We start from the raw sequence: 27,085 nt of genomic DNA on the forward strand, positions 1-27,085 counted from the left end.
CGGAAAGCATATTATGGTTGTTTCATCCTATGTTTGGTAAACGTGCAGAGAAACCCAATCATTGAGTTATATTAACCAAAAAATACCAATATTTGACCAAACCACGTGTTGTTGATACAACACAACATTTTAGGAGTGTACTTTAAATATGTACTTTATTGTAAATTTTGTATTATGTTGTCTTATTTGAATTATAGAGTAATGGGTAAGACTTGCCATTGCAGTAGAAAATTGACAAATGGGCGACAGAAATGATTTTTGAATGCAGCGCATGAAATTGGCTAAATATAGGCAATATCCATATTTTCATCTAGTTACCTGTATCGAGATTGTTTACCGTGATATAGGCCTTTAAAATTGTATATTTATAATAACAAATTTAAAAGGAAACCGAGACCAGTGTGATCTTTATGCTTTTTTTCCCTTCTTTACAGCTTTTATTATTTTTATTAGTTGGAAGACTTGAAGACCATTTTTTAATAAATTGCATTATACGTTCCTTCTGGCATTATATCTTTAATTGCTTACATGTTGTAAAGGCCTGCGAAAGCAAGCTGTTATCTTGCACTATCGGCTATGGCACATGGACCTCCGGCTAAAGTAAATTGTTTGATTACAAGATTGTAACCGAGCGTGAATGTATCTTGCAGTAAGGCTCTGCCTTTTGGATGAGTTGCTGGGCTGCGTCCAGCATTTCTTATTAATATTCATATTTGACAAAAATAATCTACCCCCTTTCTGTTTCTAACGGTTTGTAAGTATGATTGTGTGGTCTTCACAAGCCTCCCTAAATAGATTATAGTCTTTATGAAGCATGTAATGAAATCTGTGATGGCGGATCGTTTGGTTGTAGTGGCTCTGCTTGGCATGTTAAGCGTTTGTACTGGATTTATAAGAATAGTTCAGTTTTGGTTGACAGGCAAACGGTTCTGACTGATTCTGAGTCTGTTCTTGTCAGTCACCTTTAATCTATCAATGTCCGTCAGAGATGTTACAGATGAACCAGCAACCTGTCTCATTTTTTATTAAATCCTGTAGACTTGCATTTAATAAGCGAAACGGATCCTTGTCTAAAGATGCTTTTAATTTTAACCAGTAAGCACCTAGTAGATCAAAACACTTTATATTGCCCTACCAAACCACCCTAACACCTTCGCAACCTACTAGCATCATGGCACTCTTTCACCCTTGGCATTTAGCAAAGTTTCATTTCAGTCGTACAGTTTCTTTTCGCGTAGCTAATTATTCATCTCCTTTGGTGCAGCTGTAGCCCAGTAAGGGCTGGTGAGCTGCCATTTTCCCAGTGTAAAAGATTCACTAGAGCCCATAATGCCTCTCCAGTGTCCTCCGGCCAGCTGCACGGACGGGCACCACAACGCCCCTCCCTCACCATAAAGCACCTCACCCTCACTCTTCTCAACACACTCCACATGTATTTTAAAGTAGTAGTTGGCCTTCAAAATGAAAATTCTATCATCATTTACTCACCCTCTTGTCATTTCAAACCTGTATGACTTTCTTTCTTTCTGCAAAACACACAAAAGATATTTGACTGGCCCGCCTTGCATTGTTACACATACGAATGTTACGGTCAGTGGCGAATAGATTTTGGCCCCCATCTTCACATCAGCAGATGAGGTCGCCCTCATGATATCTTGCGGTTTCAAACTGTAGCCTGAGACACTCACTGCTGACACAGAAGTGACAGTTTAGATTACTCAGAAACAAGTCGCGTATAGTCGACTCCTCTGGTCGTTTGTGGATGTTCGCATCACAGCTACACACATGCCCAGGGACAAAATACATGTTTTCTGATGAGCAAATTCCCAAGCAGTATTTACAAAAGGATTCCATTGAATGCATCTTGCACGCATCTTTCTTTACATGATGTTAGTCAATACGTTACGAAAAAGTATTATTTAGTAGAATAACACATCCACGTAATGACATTATAATGAAATAAACAAAACATTTTCAAAATCAAGGAATTTGGCTAAAGCCCATTATAACGTACAATGCTGTCGCCGTAAATGATGCCAAATCAAGTCTAGCTGTCATGCTGACCTGTCCTCTGACTGCTGGTGTGATCATGAAAGCCAGAACACTGTGCCTGTACAGTCAGAGTCACCTAGATCAAAAGCTCATGCAACGATAGATAAAGAGGATTACGGTCATTGTTTTCTCCAGTCTTTCCCTTCCTGTAAGATGAATCATTTATGCAGGCCTCTGGCTGCCACTGTTGTTCGGTAGCATCTTGTTCCAAATGGATCACCATATTAATTTGGTTCAGCGTGTCCTATAAGATTCCTTACCTCTGTAATTCGGCCCACCAGCGTTCTAAATGATTTCCGGTGCCATTTATTTTCAAAACCTGTATATGACTATTTCTTCTGTGGGACATAAAAGAAGATATTTCGAGAAATGTCTCTGTGGTTTTGTATCCATACAATGGAAGTCAGTGGAGTCCAATATTGTTGGCTTACCAGCATTTTTCAAATGATCTTTTTTGTGTTCTTGAGAAGGAAGAAAGTCATAAAGGTTAGGAATGACATAAGGGTGAGAACATGAATTTTCATGTTTGGGTGAACAGTCCTATTAATATGCTTAAGTTTATGGTTTTAAATTCTCCCATTGACTTACATTGACAGGGATATGTATTATAACATTTGTGCATTGATTAGTTCTTGTACCAAAGTTATGCTTTTCTGTTTTGTATCTATTTAACCATTCATAGCTGCCTACAGATGCAAGATGATTCTATCTTGGGAACAAGTGACAGAAAACTAAATAAGCGTGTCATGACAACGGCAAAGTAACTTTGAGTTATTTCACGTACAGTATTGCTTCCTGTAGCTTAACTGGTAAAGTGTTGTCAATTTGTCTATAAGCAATCTTTCCAAGTAACCAAATCCAAGAAAGACCCATCCTCAAAATGCATTCGACACTCCTGTTTCTTTTACCACGTTAGTTACTGCTGATAAAGAGAGTCCCGGCTAACCGAAATGCCTGACAACTGTAACCAAGAGGCAGGCATTGCCTGGCTTGGCCATTGGTCTGTGTAGGAGAATTGAAGCGGTGAATAAAAGGAGGAGAGATAATTAAGCGACTAGAGACAAGAAGGTGATATGAAAATCTTTGATTATTTTTGAATGGGGAAACATCTATAGGGTGTACAGGAAGAAGCGGATAATGAGAAAGAGGGAGAACCTTGGAAAGAAACCGAGAGAGAGAGAGAGGACGAGAGCAGTGTGCTAGAGGAGTTGTGTGAGGAAGATGACCTCAGGTGCTGCCAAAAGGGGGAGGGAGGAGAGCGAGAAAGGGAGGGAAAAGAAAGGAGGGAGCGAGAGACACAGTGGTGGAGAGAGAGGCGGTGAGGAGGAGAGGGAACCGTGAGCCACTCACAGCAGCTCTCATCCGTTCGCCTCATCTCCGGCTGCCGTGCGGTTTTGAGCTTTTCGTTTTCAGACTCTTTACAGTCGGTTCGTTGACGTTGTTGGCGTTATTTTGACGTAATCTTGACGTTGTATTTACGTTTAACTACGTTGACATTTTGGTTTCAATTTCCTCAAAAGTCCACCGTCAACCTGGTCTGGTTCTCAGGTCATTGGAGAAAGCTAACAGGGGTGATAGAGTGGTCTGAGGATCTTCAACTCATCTTTGGGTATTTCACGTCTTTCTTACGGAATGTGCACGGAGGAGGTCGGCTTTACGAAGAGACTACGGGATCTACCCCAGCAAAACGGACATTACAAGAAGCTTGCCATGCATCTAATCTTATCACTTGCATAGACTGGCATGCTGTCACATCTTGAGTGGATATACAAAGCTTTTATCCGTGGCTGTAGGTGAAACGCTCGGTCAGAACTGGAAAGACGTGGGATGCAAATGGGTTTCCCAGAACATGCATTTGGTTCATCAAATCTAAAGACACTTAACTATGAAACACCTCTCTTTATGTTTCTGTGAACTGCTCTTTATACACCCAGTGTACAAGTCAGTGGATTGCAAGGAACGTCTGGCTACAAACGATAGCTTGGACAGATTTAATACTCTACCCTTTGTTGTGGTCCCTAAATTTGTTGTATGATGCATGTGCGATTACAAGACTTTTGCAAATTAAAATCAGGATTTTGTGGCATTCAGCAGTAGTTTGACATTGATATTTGACATTTATAGTTGTCTAGTAACCAATTTGTTATTTGAAAGAACGCTTACATTTTTAATTCATCTTAATATTAATAAGAATCTTCAGTTATTCTTCAAGCCTGTCTCATGCTGTGCATTTTCAAGCAAATTTAAGTATTTGATAGCCACCCATATGCTAAATTATCAATGTACACAACAAACAACAAAGGAACTGTACACAACATTTCCATTCTAGCTAGTTTTTATAGTTTCATTTAAAGAAGTAACTATCCCTGCCTGACAATTATTGAACAGCTACAAAGCATGACTGATTTCAGAAAGCCTGGTGCCTTTTTTCTGTCTTTATGGGCCTTATTGATTTTTGCCAATGCTCATTTCATTGAGATCCAGCCATGTGAAAGACAGAGGTTACGGCAAAGAAGATTGAGTTCTTCTTACTGAGACGAGAGGGGACATCTGCACTGCGTTCAGGAAGGCGGAACCTTATCCAAGTGGACAGGCTCTGGAACAATGAACCGATCAGGCCCGATCGAATCAGTCGCCACTGCAAATGGCAGCTTCGGCGGTCATTTCATTGTGTCCCTAAACCATTCCTGCCCCCTGGGCTGGGGACAGAACAAGGTCTTGGAGGCATGCGTCTTGGAGACGGCCGTCATCGTATTGCTGACAGTACTCATCATCGCAGGGAATTTGACTGTGATCTTTGTGTTCCATTGCGCGCCATTGTTACACCATTACACCACAAGCTACTTCATCCAGACGATGGCCTACGCCGATCTGTTGGTAGGACTAAGTTGTCTGGTGCCCACTCTTTCCCTACTTCACTTTCCAGCCGGCGTCCAAGAACCACTTACCTGTCAGGTGTTTAGCTATGTTATCTCTGTACTGAAGAGCGTTTCGATGGCTTGCCTGGCTTGCATTAGCGTAGACCGCTACTTGGCGATTACCAAGCCCTTGTCCTACAATCAACTGGTAACACCTTGCCGTCTTCGTTGTTGCATCGTCCTCATATGGATCTACTCATGCGTTGTGTTTCTTCCTTCTTTCTTCGGCTGGGGTAAGCCGGGGTACCACGGAGATATCTTCGAATGGTGTGCTCACTCTTGGCCCACGTCTGCATTATTTACCGGCTTTGTGGTCTGCCTGCTGTACGCCCCGGCCGCCCTAGTGGTCTGTTTCACCTACTTCCACATCTTTCGGATCTGCCAGCAGCACAACCGGGAGATCAGCGAACGAAGGGCACGCTTCCCGAGCCAGGAGATGGAAACCGCAGAAGGGGGTCACCCCACAGGTCATGGGCCAGATCGGCGGTACGCAATGGTGCTCTTCCGGATCACCAGCGTCTTCTACATGCTGTGGCTCCCCTACATTTTCTACTTTCTTCTGGAGAGCTCCCATGTGCTGGACAGTCCTGCTCTCTCCTTCGTGACCACCTGGTTGGCGATTAGCAACAGCTTCTGCAACTGCGTCATTTATAGTCTGTCCAACAGCGTGTTTCGGTTGGGGATGCGGAGGCTCTCGCAGGCACTCTGCTCTTTCAGCCCCTGCGCTCAAGATGACAAGGACTTCGGAGAGCCAAAACCGAGAAAAAGAGCCAACTCTTGCTCCATTTGAAGATCAGTAGAGGATTGCTTGGATCAGTCTTAAGCTGCTGACCGTTGTTGGGATTTGGTCCAGACCTTTATTTAAACAGAAACAAAAACTTGCTAGATTTTTAACAGATTGACTGTTACACATTCCAAGCCAGAAAGATCATCTCTCACAAAAGAAGAATGTTTGAAGTTGTATTATCTACATTCCCTGTAAATACTGACGTAACATCTGCCTTGTTAACAAATAAATACAATGTAAACACATTGTAATAACAACTTAATGGTCATTGGTAACAACCGGTTTGGTTTGCAGTCTTTAGGGAGTTTGTGAGAAAATGTAAGGTCAAGGGGAAGGTTCAAAGCTATTGTTTGTTATAGCTCTTTCTAAATTTAGAGCACACTTGCTATTTTTAGTCACATTACCCGTGTCATGGAATTGGTTGTTTTGATGTTTGTAGAACCCTACACAGCTGCTTTACAAATGGACAATGGGTTTAAAGACCTTGTTGACAGGTTTGTTTCAGCCGAGGTCTTGAGCTTTGTGACTTATAAATAAGCCAGTGTGTTTTCACTTAAAATACAGCTAAAACAAATGATGTAACGTGGGACCAACAAATCATGTCAAAAACCGGTGTAGCAAAGGGCAAAAGCAGTCAATCCAAGTGTTTTTTCAAACCTTTATTCTAGATCTGGTCTTTTTGAAGGGAATCATGACATTTCGCACAACATGGACTACGCCTGTTGTGAACTGTAGTTTAGATTACCAGTGGTGTGAAGCCTTCGCTGTTTGTAATTAGACCTATTTGCCTGCAGTGACCCCTTGAGAAACATGCAACACAGCATGATTTTTTTTTCTTTTGCTGAATCATCTTGTCTGTTGCTTGTTTTTTACTCTGCTCTTTTTCTAAAATTGATTAATTTATCCTATTTATGGTTTCTGTGTCTCCAAAAATTTTAATTAAATTGAATCATTATTTGCATTTGTTTATTTTTATAGTTTTCTTTAGGTTATTCAAAAGTTAAAATTTTAAATTAAACCGCATTTTTAAGTTTAGCATTTAACTTTCTTGTAAGCTGGTGAAAAAGTTGCTTTAATTCATTATCTAGTTTTTTATTTTTTATTAGGTTCTTTAGTGAACATAAAAATTATTTCCCCAAACCTCTAAACTAGAGATGCACCGATATATCGGCCTATAATCCATATCAGTCGATAAATGTAATTCTTCACGCTATCGGGCGATGATCAGGGCCGATATGTTTTCTTCAATCAAAAGAGGACAGAAATGTGAATTTGTGCTCTGTGTATAGAAAATGTCAAGAAACATCATCAATAGAAATAGTCTTTATTTGAATTAATAACATTAAGAAAGGTAAGAAATATTAATGTAATCTTCGGTACCGGCAAATGTCACTGTGAATAATCGGCTAACGGTTTTGGTGGAAAAAATTGGTATTGATGCATCTCTACTGTAAACCTTAATAATTTACATATTTGCTTTTATTGCTTATTTAAGGTGCATTCATCAAATGAAGTGACGTTATTCTCTGAAGCATTCTATTATGTTGTTCATTTTAAATGAACCCTCTGTTTTAAGTTTGCCATTAAGCAATGGTTATCTTTTTACTTTGCAAAATATGATCATGAAAGCTATTATTTTTACGATACAGATTATATATGGTTGCTACATAGGGGGGGGGTTTAGGAGCAACTTGTATTACTCGAGTCTAGCATTGGTGGCTTAGTCACATATTTAGTTAGCTCAATATTTGCAATGCTTTACAATAATCTTTTAATTCATTTACATTAGTCAATGCATCAGGTATCCGCAACAATCCAGATGTAATGTTCTTTGTTAATTCATTGTTGCAATTGCGTTAACCAATGCTAATGTATTAAATTTATTGTAAAGTTTTACAATTGTTTATGAATTTACACACTGAATGTCAACTCCGAGTGCAACTAGGATAGCTGGTGCATTAGATATTGAAGAAAAGGCAAAACTTAATAAGTATTATTTATTTTTGAATGGATGTGAAAATTAGCTAGTATACTCCTTTTTTCAACTGATTCATAACTAAAATCATGAACCCATGACATCACTGTCTGGTGATGTCACAGTCTATCGTGTATGTTTTTATCCTCAATTCAGAAACAAAAGGTGAAATATATATATATATATATAAATATATATGTATATATAAATATATTTTTTCAGTTCACAGATTTTAGTTTGTTTTTTGTTGTGATACTCTTGTCGCTGCCTGTACAATAAAAGTGAAAATTGAACATTCATGACGACTGCATCTTTTGGTTAGCGAATTTCTATTTTTGTTTTAATTGACATTTTATCACTCACTAATTTCCTTTTTTTGCAGTTTTCTAAGTTTTATGCTCAAACAAGATGATCATTTTAGCTCCGAAACCCAGCAGTTACAAACATCACGACACCATCCAACCTACTGTACACAAAAGCTGTTTCAGCACATTGAAATGAACGTCGTACTCCATCTCAAAGCGAAGCTCAGCCAGCTGTGTAATATTTTCAGGAGCAGGCCACAGCGGACATATGCAACTCGAACTTTGACCGGCCTCTGAGCTTTCCGAGCAAAGCGGCCCCAGACTGCACTCACAGCAGGGCTGGCACTCGATGACTTGCCTCTAAAAGGTTACAGCTCCCCTTAGAAGGGAAATTATACATGTGCTGTTAGAGCGAGGGAAAATGAAGTGACCTTTTTGAAATCTAATGAGCACATCAAATGTTTCCATGATCACGGGAGGCTTTGGACCTTGGCACCGGAATGAATAAAACATGAGCGCCCTCGGCGGTCAGTAACAGTACGTCTCGTTTCGCCTGCCCACACTTACGTGACCTTAGAACGTGTCGTGCGTATGACATTGTTCCACTGTATGTTTATTATACCGAAAAAGATCCCTCCTTTATTTGAAGTGACAGTTTCACATCTCTGCGTACCACTTGGGGTGTCATTGAAATGCAATATCAGAGTGTCTCGTGGATCTCTATGGGCGTGTGGAATGATGCTTGGCCGAGGCTGCTGATCCGGGGCCCTGCAGGGTTTGAAGGTAATTCATGCCTTGTTACAGACGCTAGCAAAAGAGTAGTTACAGGTTATTTAGGGATGTTTCCCAGCCTTTTTGAATGTGTTTGGTTGTTTATACCTAATTGAAAGATTTTGGTGTTGGAGACTTTTCTAAGTTCTAGCTTCTCTGGTTCTGATGTACTTTTTTCTTGGCAGGTGTTGAAGGGATAGTTTACCCTGTCAGTATCACTCTCTTGTCATTTCAAACCTGTATGACTTTCCATCTTCCGTTCAAGTGAATGGGTGCCAGTTAACAACATTCTTCAAAATATCTTTTGCGTTTTGTGGAAGAAAAAGTCATACAGTCTTAAAATGACAAGAGGACGAGTAAATGATGACAGAATTTTCATTTTTGGGTGAACTATCACTTTAAATTCTGTCATGTTTCTGTTAAAAAGGGTGATGTCAGCGAAACGCTGTCGGGGTCGCGGCCCATTCCTTTATCACACTTATGCTTCTTTACTGCATTTGTAGACAGTGGCGAAAGATCTTCTTTTGTGCTCAACAGAACAAAGAAATGTATACAGCTATATTTCATATTATAGTAGTCAATGTTGGCAAAGAACATTTTGGTTACAAGCATTCTTTGCATTCTGTATTTATTCTAACTGTATATCCTGCACTTGCTAATTGCACTTCTGGTTAGACCTAAACTACATTTCGTTACACTGTACTTGTATATGTGTAATGACAATAAAGTTGAATCTAATCTTCTTGCAAATATATTTCTCTGTGTTCATCAGAGCAAGGAATTTATACAGATTTGTAACAACTTGAGGCTGAGTAATTGATGATAACTGTCCCTTTAAGTCATTTTAAGCTACATGCCTGCTTTGCATGATAAAATGAACTAAAATAAACTTAGTTACAAATCATGTAAAAATGTTCATCATTCAAGCCCGAAACAGTTTGTACATTATGCAAAAAAATCACTTTTTATATTCCACAAAAGATCAAATGGGTTTAAAAAGACTGATAAGTTTAATTTAGGCAGTTATGTAGAATCTTATTATCCATGTTGGTTCTTTGCTCTTAAGACGTTTGTTCGCCCTGCCCGTCTTTCATCCATATTCATAGACACAACCAAGCGGAGCTTACCATCCAAGGTCTGTGAATATTTATGAAAATCTTCAGCAAGCCATTTTATGAATTCCTTTTAATATTAATCTGTGCCACCACACAGCTTCGACATGTTCTCGCCCATCAAAAGGCTTTCAGAGTTGCGTGACAGTGAGCAGGAGGGGCACCGTTCCCTCTCAGAGCCGAGCGAGGTGCGAGCTCTAATCGAAGATGAAGCGTTCACGTTCCTCATCAGACACAATGCTAATCACCCTCGTCTCTGAAGCTAATGGCTGCTTTCTTTGCACGCTCTTTAAGTGGGATACAGTTGCTTGTGGTATGAAGTGAGAGATTGAAATGATGCTAAACCCACCTAGTGATGGAATCAAGGCCCAGAGGTGGCACTCTATAAATCTACAATCAAATAAAAGTTATTTTATCATTTACTCGTCCTCATGTCATTCCAAACCTGTATGACTTTCTTTCTTCTGCAGAACACAAAAGAAGATATTTTGAAGATCGCTGGTAATCAAACAACACTGGCTGCCATTGACCTCCATTATATTGACACAAAACCACGGAGACATTTCTCAAAATATCTTCTTTTGTGTTCCGTAGTAAAAAGAGTCCACATGGGGTAATTAAATAATGACTTCATTTTACTACCCCTTTAACCCTACCTGGGGTAATCTCTAATGACGCTTCTGCATTTGAATGTGTTATGCAATGCAGGGTATGTGGATTGTCCCGTTCACGACCAGCTGAATGGCCTGAGGTCTGTTGATGGTAACATTCACCGACAGCTGTCCACTCCTCCCTATTAAGCTGGTTCGCTGCCCGTCTGAGGATAACACCATCTGTACATGCTAAATCTGAGGAGACCAGGGAGTCGCTGTTTCTTTGGTTAGAAAGAAATTATTTCTTCTACACTGTATACAATGTAAATATACTCATTACAGTACATTTACATTTATGCATTTGGCAGACGCTTTTATCCAAAGTGAAGTACGTGCAATCCCTGGGGTCGAACCCATGACCTTGGCATCGCTAGCGCCATGTTCGAACCACTGAGCTACAGGAAAGCTTACAAATGTAGCTAGGTATTTAGCTCATACCCACTAGCCCATTGCCGGCACCACAGGACCTCCCTCAGGAGTGTGCCCAGCTGTTCGGTCGACCTCCAGTGTGCAAGCTCCGAACTTGGCAGTCTCCTCCATTCCTTCCTTCTTTCCCTACTCTCAGATGAGGCTACCCCGCCGAGATAATAAACCACATTTATCTCCCAGGAATTTATGACATCTCACTCTAAATGAAATACCTTGAGACATCCGTTCCTACTCTAACAGGGCCTTTGTAACATCACCAGATTTCATTAAGCAGCGCCCCAAGTGGCAACACCGACGCGGCCCAAGGTGGATAAGCAACTCTCCCTAGAGCCATCCGGCGTCAATTGCACCCCGTGAATATGGATCTTCTTCTGCTCCGGACTTGTCTCCACCCTCGCGGGGACACATTAACACTTGAGACGTAGATTAATTTTAATCCGAGAGCGCCGAGACGTTATGTACTCGTGGGCAACACCTTCTCTCCGCCCATCTTATTGGTTTGGAATGCTCTTGTTGCATCACCTTTCGTGCTATTCATAACAGCAGACAAGTATGTACCGTATACTGGATGTTTAATACTCTTCTATATGTGTGTGTGATATACAAGGGGTTGTTTTGAAACCAGGGAGGGTTATGTGACCCTTCTCAGGTGGTTGAGGATAGACAATGAAGACATCTGGTACAACAGCGGAGGCAGGAACGCTCCAGATGTTCTCTAAATGAACTCTAATGTGCGAAGAAGAGAGGAGGCGGTTGGTTTAGAGGTTAACGGGAAGATAGTTTATTTTAGGCGCAGGAGATTCTGTCCGGCCCATCGTCTGTCTTTTGTTTCCACCTTATAATTATTTTGTCCTAATTAATTCACAGAATTTTATCGCATTATCTATTATTTTCTTTAAATTGTTGTCGGTCAGATTCAGCATTTTCTGAATTCTTTTTGAGCCAATAAACATCTGTCAAAATTGAAGCTTAGAGAGGCAGAGAGAGAGTTTGCAACCACGATAAGGGTATATTGTAATACAATGCACTACTACACATAAGATTATATCGTAAATCATTTCGTAAAAACTATATCGTTAAAAAATAATGTTTAAAATTGTCGTAATAGCCACAATAGCGTTAAATTCTTGATAAAAAACTTGTATTTTATTGGCCAGAATAACACTGCTAACAAAAGTAAATATTAATTTGACATTATGTACAAAATACCGTAATAGTATCGATATCATGATTTTCACCCGCAATAACCACACTGTGAAATATATAATATCGTAACAGTCCCAACGTGAAGTAATACCACAAATTATCTGTTATCATATATATAACTATCATGATTTTTGTCTTACTAACGATATATTGGAGGTTTTTCACGTTTCGATGAAAGAAACATTGAAGATTGAAATGGTTTGAGTGAACGCGGTAATCCGAATACTTGAAAATCAAAAGTCTGTAGCGTTCTATTTCTGGCGTATTATTTGAATATTTATAATTCCAGCTTGCAAATTCTTCAGCTAAATCCTCCGTATGCAAAATCAGAACGCAGCCATCTTACATTGTCATGGAAACCATGAGGAAGTCTCTAGTGTTTTGTATGATCATCGAAAATTAATTAGAATCATCGTCTTTCAGAAGCAGTAAAGAGAGCGAGACAATATGTCGGCATGCATCCACAAGCCCGCCGGCGTCCCTCGGCACATCATAGCAGTCTCTTGCTATTGTTTTTCCTAAAAAAAGCCAGCATCACATGTCTTGTGATAAAAAAATGGCATCGCTGTGAAATAGGCAGCTTTTATCAAGCAAGAGGAGTAAGAGGGACTTCTTTTTCGTCCCTGTGGAAATGGTGTCCCGTTCTCCACGACTTGATTTCAGAACAACTGTCAGTTTTTGGAGAGCGTGTTTTCACATGCTCTCTCAGGGGTTGAATGTGCGTTCTGCTGCGCTAGCGTGTTGTGGAGAGATCAGATCAGAGCTAATGACCCTGATGTTAATGAGACAGCAGACGCTCTCCGCAGGTCTCTACAGACAAGCCAGCCGACGCCTTGACCTTTGTTTCTTTCCTTCTTTCTTCATCCTTTCTGCCAGGTTTCTGTCCTATTTTTCTTGCCTTCCACCTTGAACGTTCTCACATTTAGATAAACCTTTGTTCTTTTTCTCTCATTCTTCCTCACTGTCTTTCTGGACTTGTGTCCTGCCACGCTCTGGCAGCTTGCTTTTAAAAAGACTTCATAGCATACTAAACCATTTGCTGTTGTCTTTACTTTCAATGGACTTTTTTGTTGCTCCTCCGTTCTGTTATGGTAAGCTAATATTGAGATTGCATTGTCAAAGTCAATGTAAATCCAACCTTTAGCTAATGTACTTTTAGCATGGTTTTATGTTAGGCAGAGTTAGTATAGATTTGTTTTAAATTTTATTGAATTTATTTTTATATTCTGAATACATTTAGTTGTTATAAGGTTTTCATTTATATCAATTTTAGGTATTTTTTTATGTTTTTATAAATATGTTTATCCTAAACCAAAAATAAATATTTTATATGAATATTTTTTTGTATTGTATCTGTTTTATTACAGTTATATATTTGTATTGATTTGTTTTTAGTTAATTCACTTATTTCAGTTTATTGCCAATGCAACATTTCTCATTTTAGTTTACTTCTAGGTTTTCAAATAATATAAAGGCGTTGAACTTGTGTATTTTTGTCATCTAAAAATAATTATCATCTCCAACCATCTATCTTCGATAATACTTTTTACGATCCATTGAAACCTGATGGACAAAATCATCTCACATCATCTTACATCATTTTCATGTATTCTGTTGTAATACTTTCTTTGGAGATAAAATAGCATTCCATGTTTACTTTTATCCTAATTGCAAATAAGACACAATTTTAAAAGCTCTGCCTTTCCTCTAAACCAGCCATTTCAAAGTCCGGACACTGGAGGTAATTTATTCCGGACCCACCAAGTGCCAAACAAACACGCAACGCAGGCACGTGTGCACACGGGTGCGCCAAGCGTACAAACCAGTGTAGCAGTGTTTACAGACTTCTTCCATCAGGTAAAGCGCGTACATAAAATGTTGCCGCTAAAGCCCTGCGATAGTAAGGTTTTGCATTGCCGACGCAGCTCGACTTTCTCTTGTGCAGCGACCGGCTGAACGATCACGGTACCATAAACGTGTTTTACGATACTATACCAGCTGAAGAATCTTGATACCAAGTAGTATCACCATGCTGTGCCATGTTCATTTTCTATACAAAGAACACAGATTTAGATTAAACATTTTGTATTTACTATAGTAAACTGTATTATACTTTGCACTAGAATATGTTGTTGTATTAACTGTAGTAATTAGATCAATTGTAGCAAATACTGTACTTTACTTAAATATGTACTATGGTAAGACTCAAAAACACTAGTGTCTATGAGTTTTAGTAGTTTACCGTAGTAAATACTTATACCTACTTTCACGTGGGAACTAATTCAAATGTGAGACAAATTTCATTCATACAGCAGTCTTAAAAAAGGGAAATATTAGCCTTACTTTAAGTGCAGAACTGAAACTGCCATTAGGCGGAGTCAATTTTCCATTGAGTTGAGTGAATCATTTAACCAACTCGTTCAAAATGCTAATTTGAATCATTATCTCGTCCGAGTCATTCAAAACACACATTCATTTAGGAGATAAACTCAGCACAAAGGCAGATGTAACTACGGTAGTACAGTTTCAAAAATAGAGCGGCATCGTGGGTATTTTGAAGCTTTAGCATAACGATGCTACCTTAGCACCGGTACATCGCGCAACCTTACGTTCAACTGACCGGACAAAAATCCAAAAATCTGTTACTGAGTGCCTGGGCATATGAACGTAGTTTGTCTGTAAATATTCGCATAGTTTTTTGCCCAGACGTACATTTGTGCTGCATGATTCGCTAAAAGTTACATTGAAGTACTATTTTACAAACAGAAAATATGGAAAGAAGAACAGCTTTTTGCATTTTGTTGTATAAATATGCAGCACTCTATGTAGAGACACAGTAGAGACAGTAAATGCAAGTGCGACTAGATGAGGCCATGAATATAATGATTCGCATATGAAGAGTTGATTTGCAAAAAATCACTTTGTTCATAAGATTTTCAAAAACTGTTTTACAGTGCTAAGGTTCAGTTTGGTTTGTTGAGGAAGCGAGACACATCGAGCAAAGTTGTCGAGTTGATGCCTTGTTCCAAAAAGCAGGTCACCAAGAACAATGAAGGATCCATTTGACACAATTTATTTCTTATCAGTCTCCATTCACAGCCCCTTAATTCATCAGCCACTTTATGAAAGCACCTTTTCCCCTCCGAGACGATGGGCTTATTACCAATCATCTCTTTGGGTTCGGCAAGATCCGTCATGGTTTTATCTGCTTGACCTGTGTTGAATCATCCCTCCACACTTTTTCATCGGAAGGCTCTTCTACTTTTCTTTATTTGAGTGTTTGAGTGGGTTTGGGTTGTTCATTTGAATACAGTATCGACAGGTTGAGACTTCCTGTCAGCGGTTCACAGAGGGTTTTTTTTGTCTCGCCAGCCTCCAAGTCTTGTAGCTATGGCAACGCTGGAATCTTAATTCGAGAGGACTCTTGAAAGTTTTTTTTTGTGTGAAAAATAATAGCTTTTAAAATAGAACGTTCTCTGCTTATAATATACATATGCAATGCTACGGTGAAAATTCAAAGCTGCAATCTCTTCTTAAAGGGAGAGTTTGCTCAAAAATACAATTTACCCTCATGTTCATCAAAACCTGACGTTTTCTTCTGTGGAACACAAAAGAAGATATTTTGAGAAATGTCTCTGTGGTTTTGTGTCCATACAATGGAAGTCAATGGGGGCCAATGTTGTCTGGTTACCGACTTTCTTCAAAATATCGTCATTCTGCAGAAGAAAGTAAGTCATATAGGTTTGAAATGACATGAGGATCAATAAATAAATCATTTTCATGGTGGGGTAAAATGTCCCTTTAATAACCTAACGTTCTCAATTCTCTGGGGTCAGTAATCTTTACAATGAAAGTTCATAGAGGTTAGTTGACACATCCGCAACATGTTCTCCCAGATTCACTCTGGGACTGCATTACCTATAAACCTTCATAGGTCCTCTCCCGGCTGACCTGATCTGCTCCATGCATCCACCACAGATTGCTTTGAGATGTCTTTGCTGGTCTTGCTGGGCCATGCAATAGTCGACTTTACCCCTGTTCACTGATCTGTAACCTATATACTCTTTTCTTTCATAATAGAGAGGTTTATGGCCCAAGGTATGAAGGGCACCTTCCATCTAGTGCTCGGATCACAAATGGATGTATATGGAACATGTGCTGTCGCCAGGTGAAGGAGCAAATATAGCTACCGTTCATGTGTGCTCGCATGATGTCTCTATTGCTATCTGTGTAGTTTTATATTTGCCCATAAGTGCGCCCCGTGAATTAGCATGCAACACATCTCTGAGAATTAAAAGAACAGCGGCGGGATGTTGACAGACGAGTTAACGGTCTGTCCTGAGGACCAGATGTTACTGGCCCTCGGGAGACCTAAAAATCTTACAACAGCCATGACGGAGCTGAGCTCTGCAGGCTCTCAGGCTTTTAATGAACTTGGTGACATAGTCACGGCATCTGATGAATGTTTTAGGACCTCGCATTGCGTTACATAACCCAGGTAATTTGAATGGTTGAATTTTGCTTGGACAATGTTGTTGACATGGGATACTTCAGACATTCTTTCATCATTTACTCATCGGCATGCCATTTCAAACCTGTACGACTTTCTGTCTTCTGCAGAACATAAAAGAAGATATTTTGAAGAACGTTGGTAACCGAAAAACATTAGACCCCATTGACTTCTATTGTATGAACACAAAACCTCAAATTTCTCAAAATCTCTTCTTGTGTTTTACAGAAGATAGGAAGTCATACAGGTTTTAAACAACTTGAGGTTGAATAGTCGCTAAATGTATTGGATCCACTTTGTTTGATGCTTTTTTAGCCATATGCCATAGGTTAGCCGTGGTTTGTGTACGCGTTTGAGATCTGTTGATTCGCGGTGTGTTTTCGCAGTGTGACACAGTTAATAACCGACCGTCAATGCGATCACACTCGGTGCAGACATGCATTATGCATGAAGAAGATTAATCTGTCTCGGTGCTTGCAAAGTGTTGAGAGCACTTCAGCCTTTCTTCCTCTCTTTCTCTCTCTTTCTTTCTCCGGCTCACCTTCTATTTTTATGCTGCAAGGTTGGTTGTTGTGATCAGGCTAATGCTGCTATTTGCCAATTTCAATTACGACCCCCTTTGAACTGCGCCCGTTCCACTCCGAGGGGAGTACATAATATTCCTACTGTCAAACACGTGGGATTTTTCTCTCTCCGCTATTTGCTTTGCTGTGTATTTTAACTTCTACCTTCCTATGGTTACTTATAGCCTATTTCAAGATAGTAAAGAGCACATGCTGTACCACTGAAAACTGTTTATCTGTGCTTTTAAAGGATCAATGTGGAAATTTCTGCGGCATCTAGTGGTGAGGTTGAGAATTGAAACCAATGGCTTACTCCACTACGGTGACTCTCACAGGACAAAAATGTCGGCGCGTCTTTCGCTTCTTTGCCGAAGTCAAAAACCTTTTTACGAAACACGCTCTGATGAGCGATTTGTCCGTTTAGGGCTACTTTAGAAACGACGTGATAAAATCCATGTAAAGGGGACCCCCGGTTTATTTAGAAATAGTTAAAAGTAGGATAATAAAAACATAACGCTTCATTATGGAAGGTCTTTATAAATCTCTAAATACATAGTCTATTAAATTACATTTCTGTCAGTAGATCCTCCAAAAAATGCCTTTAAAACGATGTTGGGAGAAGTTCAACGCAAACGCAAATCGACTTCGAAACTAAGCTGCAAAAATGTTGCCAATTTATTTGATGTCGCGCTTAACACAGCATAAATGGTAAACGTGTTAGTTTCATCCGTAGTAATCTAACAGCTCCAGGTCAAGAAATCCATTTCTGCAGACCCGGCTTGACCTATGAAGGTTCGTATTACAGAATCACGAGAGATGACAGCACCATTCCAATCCCCACAGTAACGTTTAAGGCTGTGTTTGCAACAGATCTGGCTTTTGATAGCACGTCATGCCACTTATTCTCGCTGTTCTCCTCCGGCGGACCGGTGTCGTGGCCAAGAAATAGGTCAGCTCGCCCCGAGTGGAGCTGTACAGACAGCCACTCTGAAGTCAAACCCGCGCAGATACAGGCGTAGAACCTGGTGGGAGGCCCAGCTCAAACTTTACAGGCTTTGTGTGCCTACCACAGAATGTACTAGAGTGAAAGAGTGAGCCTGACGGCAGCTTCTAGAAGACGTTGTGCGTGTCTCGCTCACTGTGCCTCCGCACTGGCTTGTCAAGCACTATGCTCAGTCCGACTAGTGCTAATGTTTTTTTTGCTGTCATCTCTGATATCAAAGCGATACAGTCTGTTCTTGTGGGAGTCTCTGCTTTGAGCTTTTAGCCCGGCTGTTACTGTGACCCGACTTGCGGGCTGGAAAGTTCTAGGACATGTTGAGGGATAGTACTGCCTGTCACATGCTGGCGATGAACGAAAGCCCCGTGAGGTTTGTGTGAAGTTGTGTGTATTGTGAGAAGAACATATTTGTGGATGCCCCTTACTGTACCAAGCATTCAGTATATTAAATCTAATCAGTAATATATTCTGATATAATGTTTTTTAGGCTTATATTTATATATATTCGCATTTAAAACAGAAAAATTTATTTTTAAACTGACTTTTTATTCATATTTAAATACAGTCGCTGTACATTGTACATGATGTGTTCATATACATATGCTGGGGCTTCACAATTTATTGAAATTATTGAAATATTGCCATTGTGCATGTGAAAAACTTTCAGAAGTTGTAATGATGCCTTTTTGCCAAAAATAATGCGACAGTTGTATTTTTAATTTGTAATTTTCATCGATATGTGTCACAATGGTCAATTTTTCTAAATTGAGATTTATATATCACCTGAAAACTGAATAATAAACTTTCCATTAATGTATGGCTGTTCGGATAGGACAATATTTGTCTGAGATGCAACTATTTGAAACTCTGAAATCTAAAGTTGTCCATCAGAGGCGATGTAGCAGGCCCTTGCTAAGAAGAATCAGGTTTTAATGCTCTCTATTGTCTTACCGCACATTGTGGAGAGTATATGAACCCTGAAAGCAGAAATTCTTAGCTTTACATATACATATACCAAAATATATAGGAAATTGTGCAATTGTGCGGGCAGCAGCAAGCAAAGTTTCAGGTGTGTTTCTGGCCATTTGATGTTCGCGATTTTGCTGTATCCACTCACAAAAAGTTTAGTTATATTTACGGTAGGAAATAATTAATTTCCAAATGATTATTGGCATAATAGAAAAATCAATAATTTTGACCCATACAATGAATTGTTGGCAATTGCTACAAATATACCCGGACTACTTGTGATTTGTTTTGTGGTCCAGGGTCAAATATATATAAATGTATATAAATATATTTTATTTATTTTTTTGAATATTTAAGTTAACATTTTTTTTAGAAACTTAAAACATTATCGAATTGCATCGTCTTGCAAAAAGGCATGACGTGGGTTGAGCTGAGGTGCCTGGTTGGTAAAAATACTTGTCACTTTTCAAAGTAAGACATAAGTTTTGGCCGGTTTGCTGTACTCATCAGATGAGTATTGAGACGTAACCAGCGTAACCAAAAAAATGTCCACCCGTGTTGGCTCAAACCCAGAGGTGAACCTGCCTCCGATCAATGCCCTTCAAGGACATCTGATTCCTCTGATAAATATGAGCGGTCTGACCCCGTGTTATTCGCACCTTCAAACCCAGTCAGCAGCAGCGTTTAATGAAAATCAGCCATCCGGCATTTGCATGGGTGCAATAAAGTTGCATTCCCAGATTTAGACTCTTCCCCGTTTCCTCTCCGGTCTCCTCTGTTTGCTATTGCTGAGACTCACAGATGTTTAGTGGCCACATTACCATTCACAGCCTGTATCTCTGGCTTTATTTATGAATACCATTTGTCACTAACTCGCTGTTTATGAGGCAGCATTTCATTTCCACGCGCGCTGTGAGAAAGTGAGAGAGCGTCGGGCGGCTGGAAGGGAGAGTGTGCTGGAGGAACAGTAAAAAGTCAGCTGAGCTCAATCATACACCGCAGTGTGATTAACCCCATACTGTGACAAAATTACAGCTCTGAGTCTTTTTGTTGCTGTCGCAGGAGAAAAATAACAACAGTTGCCAATATGGCACTTGCTCTGAAAATGCCTATCTTATATTTTCCACACGAAAGGTCGTTGCTGAGCTCTATGTGACCTGGATTCACATGGTCCTTTCTTATATATTCAGCAGTTACTTGTTAAAGAGAGGAGCGATGTTCAAAATAAGTCCGAAAATGACCTTTTATCATCAAATGCATTGGCAGATATCGATACGGTCACCCGTATATTAACCGTGTCTGGTTATTACAGGTTGTGGGGTGGGTGAGAATTATAGAGGGATGGCCAGACGTGTTTAGCCGGCCGGCTGTTATCTGTGTCTCCTCAGCCACAGATAAAGGGCTTCTCTCTTTGCTCTCTGAACATTCGCTCGGTACAGCCAGAGATGTCCTGTGCTACCAGACCGCTAGGCAGAACACATCTACCTCATCTACCCGAAGATAAGGTGATCAATTAAAGCACGCCACAGATTACATAACAGTTTATCTGATTCAGCAACCATTTATTTATAGACCTTTGTTCCATACAGAGGTGTGAGTTTGCTCTCGAGTAACTCATCAAAAGATTTTGTGGATTAATATTAAAGAACAAGGTCACCACGTGCGCTATGGTGACCGTCATGGGACGGCCTTTATAGTCTCGTTCTCCCTTGTGGAAATGATGAAGCGGGTACACAAATGATAACTAACTACTGTGCTAGTCAGCAAGAATTCCTCTGTATTTTGTGTATGGAAAATGACTAAAGATGAAGCGCGCATTATTCATTGTGAGTATTAAGGATTGGTGTAATTTAAGGTGAATATACCGTCATGATATCCCCAGAACTTTTTGTTCTATAGCAGTGTGACTTGCGGTACTTAATGCATTTTAATGTCTATTTAGTGTTTGGTCCTAACTAGAACTGAGAGAGACGATTTAAACTTAAAAAATATAGTTACCTCTACTCAAGTTTTGACCGACTATCTCATGTGACTGACTAGCATAGGGTCAATAGTCAGGTTGTCTCGGAATAAAATGAAACCGAGCAGACCCAAAGGTTACAGAGGCTACTAGAAAGTAGTCTTTTTATAGTCTGATAAGTGTCAATGGGCTTTTTAAAGCCATAGGTGGACACCGAGACATACACATCCATCAGCCAGCTTTTGCCCTCCCACAGCACACATCATAAAAAGATCAATAAAAACTTTCTGCCGTGTCCTCTCTGCACCTTTTACCTTCTGTTCTCTCTATGCTATGTTTGCTCTGAGAAAATGAAGCTTGTTTTTAGGACCATATCACATTTTCGCATCGCAACATCATTTCCATGACAATAAAGCACCTTACATCATTCTAATTTCTGCAATTTGTATGAAAGTATCGTTTTGTATTTGTATTTATTTTGAATGCTCTTTTATTATTTCTAGAGAATACAGTAAAGCTGCTGAAATCCAATTTGATTTCAACTTTATATTGATGAAATACAGCAAATCCTAAATTGTAAAATGAAAAGTCTCAAATGGGTCTTAAATGATTATTGTAAACATCTTTTGAATATGGCCCTGTCTGTGAAAAGTCATGTTTGTGTGCGATACCGTTTGTACAAAACCGTTTACATAATGTAAATAATATCCTGTGCAAATATCCCTGATATCTTTAGTGATGACTGCGTAGGTCCTTGTCAAAGAGGTAAATCGGTGTTTGCTAACTTGTTTTTTTTTGCTTCAAATTAATGAAAGTGGCGTCATTTCAGTATAATAAACATAATTTTAGGATTATCTCAATTTGTCATATCATCTATCATTTAAGCGATTTCTATTTTGCTCATATTGTGGCTATTTCTACTTTGATGCTCCTCGTTCCATAACTGAGATTTTGAGACTTTAGGGTCATACATGATAATATTTTATCTTATCAATATCATCGCCTTCCGAAACCTTATATGTCTAAATTCACTGTTTTTCAGGAAATGGAAAAACACTGACAATGTTGACAATCACTTTTTAATACCCTTTATTGGTTAGATATTTGCATACAAGCTGACTTGTGGCCAAAAATAAAATCACAAAATATGGAGATCCAAGGTTTCAGAAGGACAGCAGCGATATATGGTGTGAAAAATGTGCCAGACGTGTTGTCGAAAGGTTTGCGGGATTTATCCCACAATCTCATTCCACAACCTTCACACTCATCTGCCTTTACTTTACCCACGCGTTAACAAACCGGCATGCGTGCCATAAAACAGGTGAAGGGGGTGGAAGCCTGTCCTCTCCTGCGTCCGTTGACTAATGATGCCTTTAATTAGCCCTGACACATGCTGTTAATTGAATGCACCTTATTACAACGCAGGCTGTCAAAGACTTTTCCGCAGTCCCCGTCTTATATTGTCACAGATCTTTTCACTGATCGGTTGTGTTGAACCTGTCTCATTTCTCTAAATAGGTGCCCTCTGATTCCATGCGGTTCAGCGGAATATAATGACTCGTGGTAAAGTGTCTATAGAGATGGATAGTTGCTCTGAGTGGGCTGATTATTATAGTGAGTGCCTTTTATATCGCATGGAACCCAAGTGAAAAGAGTGAGCCTCAATGGCTCAGAAATGTGAATTGAGGAATCTGAAATGCTTTGATTTGCTCAGCTGGATTTCTGATGGGTCTGGCGCGGGGCTCTTGTGCGTCTCAGCGGTCAGCATTCAGTTTGTGGCAGAGCTCATTCTCACCAGCCCACCATTGTTTTACTTCAATGAAACATTCGATTTTTGTTAATGTTTGAATTTTTTCATTTTCATTTCATCATTGACCATGAGTGTAGCTGCTTGGTCTCGGATTGGCTTTTCAGCCGGGGTTTGGCTCTCGCGTTCTGTTCTTGTTCTCAAGCGCGGTCTGAATTTGACTTGTTAATTCGATTTGCCGTTCAGCTTTGAAGAGAACAGGGTGCTGAGTAAGACGCTTGCTCGCGCTTCCTAATCTATTTGAGCTCTGTAAACACTTGGTGGTTATTCCTTCACTCGAGCGCACTTCTTGCTGTCTTTTTGACAAAATGCAAATTTTCTACTCTCTCGCTGTCTTAAGTCAAGCTTAACCTCGTGTTAAAGAACAGCACAGACAGCGTGAGTTTATGAATGTTTGTTGTAGTTGCAACGAATGTTGATCAGACAACAGACTTTTTAGTATTTAATTATAATAAATAATACTTGTATTATATTAATGGATTGGGACACGAACATGAATCAGACCTCCAGTTTTGTGGCTTGTGTGCTTTTAAACCATTGTCGCTTGAAGAAAACAAAAATGAATTTCAATAAAAATGAAGGTATGTAATAAAACCTGATTGTAAAATAATCGTTATTGTTTTGTCACAGGACTCCGCCCAGGAAGCTGGCATCACCAGAGACATCCATCGCACATTCCCCGCTCACGACTATTTTAAAGACTCCGGCGGTGATGGGCAAGACTCTCTCTATAAGATCTGCAAGGTGAGCTGAATGCTGTGCTTTCTCCAGCCGTGACTCGCTCTAGTTCGCTGCTGAAACGTCTCTATTCACTGACCTTTTGTTTTTACTGTAATCCTAATGGCCTTGTTGTGTATACAACAACACGTGTGATGTACTCGTTTCCATGCGCCCCTATTATTTGTTGCAAATGCGAGTGCCTGAAATCTAGGTAAATTTGTGCAGTTTTCCTATACAAGCATTAATACTTCATGAAATATATGTTTTTTATTAATATCAAATATATGAATGACATAATTATGTAACATTTAATGTCATAATAAAATGTTAATTTGCAATTAATTATTTAGTAATTATTCGATTTTAGTATATAATGACAATAATAATAATATAATATAATATAATAAATACTGCTTCTACTACTTCTACAAATAATAATTATAATAATAATAATAATTGTTATTGTTGTTTTATTTGTATTTATAACGTTTATTATTAATAATAATTCTAGTTTGATTTGCTTGGAAAGAGTAAATGGTCAACAAAACTACTGTTCTCAAACTAATACACAAAATGATTGTTTATACTGATGTTCATTATTGTTATAAAGGATACTAAATGTTGATATTTACATTTACATTTAGGCATTTGGCAGACGCTTTTATCCAAAGTGACTTACATAGCATTATCCTATACATGTTACATGGGTATCTGCAATCCCCTGGGATCCAACCCACAACCTTACGTTCTTAACGCAATGCCCGTACCACTGAGCTACAGGAAATCTGTATTTATAAAAGTTTAGTTTGTTTAGATGTTGTTGCTTTGAAAAGCATTTAACCATATATCCTTTAAAACCATTGTAAACGGCCTCCGGACTCATCAAATAGTTTACCGATATGCATTTGCAACTGTTGTTTTTCGCAAACTGCACCTTTAAGGCTAACAGTAGGGAGGAAAGCAGACAGTGGCCGAGATAAGGGGTGGGGAGGTTCTGTTCTCTGTTAAATCTCTTTTGTCGGGAGTCTTAAGAGCTTCTCCATCATCTGATTGGCACAGGCAGATTCAAAGGCTCTTAAATAGCGCAAAGGACCTTCAATCCAGCTAATCTTGAAGACGAGACCTTGCTTTTCAGAGCAACACATTGCCAAGAACATTTAGAAACAGACAAATTATACTTCATTTAAAAAAACATGCGTTTGATACCGTACAATAACTCCACAACGTTCTGATTTAATTGGAATACATAGCAGGAAATAATGTGGGTGGGACTTGATTTTATAATCAGGATTTCGATTGGATAGTAAGAGGTGAAACATGTTAGACGTATTATATTATAGGTTGGTTAACATCATATATTCGAATAACATGTACTGATGAATCTGATTGATTCATTGTTGTCTAAAAGCTGTACGTTAACTGAATCATAATATGATCTGAACTGTCATTTGTCCACAGGCCTACTCCGTGTATGATGAGGAGATTGGCTATTGCCAAGGCCAATCATTTCTAGCGGCTGTTTTACTTTTACATGTGAGTATTATGCAAGAGAGCTTTGAAGGGGGCGCCCTAGCAGTTGCACAAACTGATTTCTTCTACAATTTAATGAAAATAAAAAGTTGGATGAGCTGTTAATATTGTTAAAGCTAGCTACTTCAACAACAGATGCAGTCGAATGCCACAAACATTTGAAGGGAACTTAAGTTTGGAGCTAACCGAACACAAAGAGAGAGTGTGAGAGAGAGAGAGAGAGAGAGAGAGAGAGAGTCAGCCTGAGTGAGACATTGATAAAATGGTTAATTCCATCAATTACAGATTACGAACGCTGCTCAAAATTGAGTTTTTGTTTTGCCTTGTATTATAGAGTGTTTGGGGATTTCTATAATGTAGTGTAAGTGTCTTTCCCATGGCCTTGCCCAGAAAGCTCATGAGCTGTCAGGAATATTAATGACCGAGCCGCCTACCTGCAGAAGCCTGTTCAGCTCCGGACACACACGCTGTCTGCGTGATTTAATACCCCGCTCTCTCTCCGTCTCAAACACACAAACACACTCCCTGGCCGATACCGTCACTGCGGTAGACGGGCAGGATGACATCACGCCTCATCATGTGACAAGAGATCACCTCAAAGAAAGCAAAGACACTCGTAGAAATCACGGTGTCCCTAAAATTAAAAATGTCCTTTTAAACACTTAATTTTACATTGTGTAGATGCCGGAGGAACAAGCCTTCTGCGTGCTGGTGAAGATCATGTACCACTACGGCCTTCGAGAGCTCTACAGAAACAACTTTGAAGACCTACACTGCAAGTTTTACCAGCTTGAGCGCCTGCTGCAGGTTTGGCCTTTTATGTTTATCTCCTTATGCATGTGTGTAGTATTTAACATCCTTATTTCTCAGCTTTTTCTTATTTACACATCTCATACACCTTTATTGAGAGCTGACAAGCTGTGTGTGTATGTAAAGGCCTCTGCAAGTTGAAGTGCCGAACCTCTCGTAAGCTGTTAAACCTATTCCGCCGGTAAATGGGTTTTAATTTTGTGCTGAAATGTAATTAGATCTGAAGTAACCGTCTTTCAGCGCTAAACCCAACCTGGTTAGCATCGACGGCCCACCCGACGCAAGAGCGTTAGCATCGATCCACCTCGGTTAATCTTTTGCCATGGAGGACGTGTCGTAAAGACAACAAACTCTCTGGAAGAATTCCCATCTCACTCGCATAGATCAAACTTTGCAATCTGTCCCCAAAATTAATAAAACTCCCAGCTGTTAGTAGTTCACAGAAAGAAACGAAAATTATATAATTTACCCATTTTTAGCTGCAACTGTATGCAACTGAAGCATTTACCACTTACCAATAGAGGTTCTGCTTTGGTTTTCGTTCTTCCCTTTAAAAGTAATGGGTTTTTGTCTTCTTCCTGTTTCCAGGAGCAGTTGCCGGACCTGTGGTCTCACTTCCAGGACCTGAACCTGGAGGCCCATATGTACGCGTCCCAGTGGTTCTTAACGCTGTTCACTGCCAAGTTCCCTCTCTGCATGGTCTTCCACATCACCGACCTGCTCCTGTGCGAGGTGACGCTTCCTCCTCCGATCACATCATCACAGGAACACTGTGTCCTAGCGAGACGCCACATGAAGTTTTCGACATCTAGCCAGAACGTATTTGATTGTTAATTTACAGCTGTGTTATTAACATGTTCCTTGTTGACTTGATGTCTGGTTAATATGAAATGGAATTAGCATAAGATCATCGAGTGCGCTTGGTTAGGACACGTTGTAAAAATGTTGTCAAGCAAGTGCATATTTAATGCGAGTTTAATTACTAAGGATCATTAGGCAGGTAACACA

At 39.6% G+C, this 27,085-nt stretch overlaps 2 protein-coding genes across 5 annotated transcripts in view; both read left to right on the forward strand.

Annotated features, from left to right (window-relative positions):
* Positions 1 to 27,085, forward strand: part of rabgap1l (RAB GTPase activating protein 1-like) — a 65,096-nt gene that overhangs the window by 19,562 nt on the left and 18,449 nt on the right. For all 4 annotated transcript variants that reach the window (XM_079470821.1, XM_079470824.1, XM_079470822.1 and 1 more), the window contains 4 exons: positions 23,648 to 23,761; positions 25,196 to 25,270; positions 25,949 to 26,074; positions 26,666 to 26,809. In XM_079470821.1, the coding sequence (XP_079326947.1) occupies positions 23,648 to 23,761; positions 25,196 to 25,270; positions 25,949 to 26,074; positions 26,666 to 26,809 (459 nt within the window). The remainder of the gene's footprint in view (positions 1 to 23,647; positions 23,762 to 25,195; positions 25,271 to 25,948; positions 26,075 to 26,665; positions 26,810 to 27,085) is intronic.
* gpr52 (G protein-coupled receptor 52) lies at positions 4,601 to 5,792 on the forward strand. Its single transcript, XM_079470828.1, has one exon. The coding sequence runs from the start codon at positions 4,657 to 4,659 to the stop codon at positions 5,758 to 5,760; it is 1,104 nt and encodes a 367-aa protein (XP_079326954.1). The 5' UTR covers positions 4,601 to 4,656; the 3' UTR covers positions 5,761 to 5,792.

The sequence above is a fragment of the Barbatula barbatula genome, assembly GCF_947034865.1.
Source record: "Barbatula barbatula genome assembly, chromosome: 13".
Taxonomy (NCBI): Eukaryota; Metazoa; Chordata; class Actinopteri; order Cypriniformes; family Nemacheilidae; genus Barbatula; species Barbatula barbatula.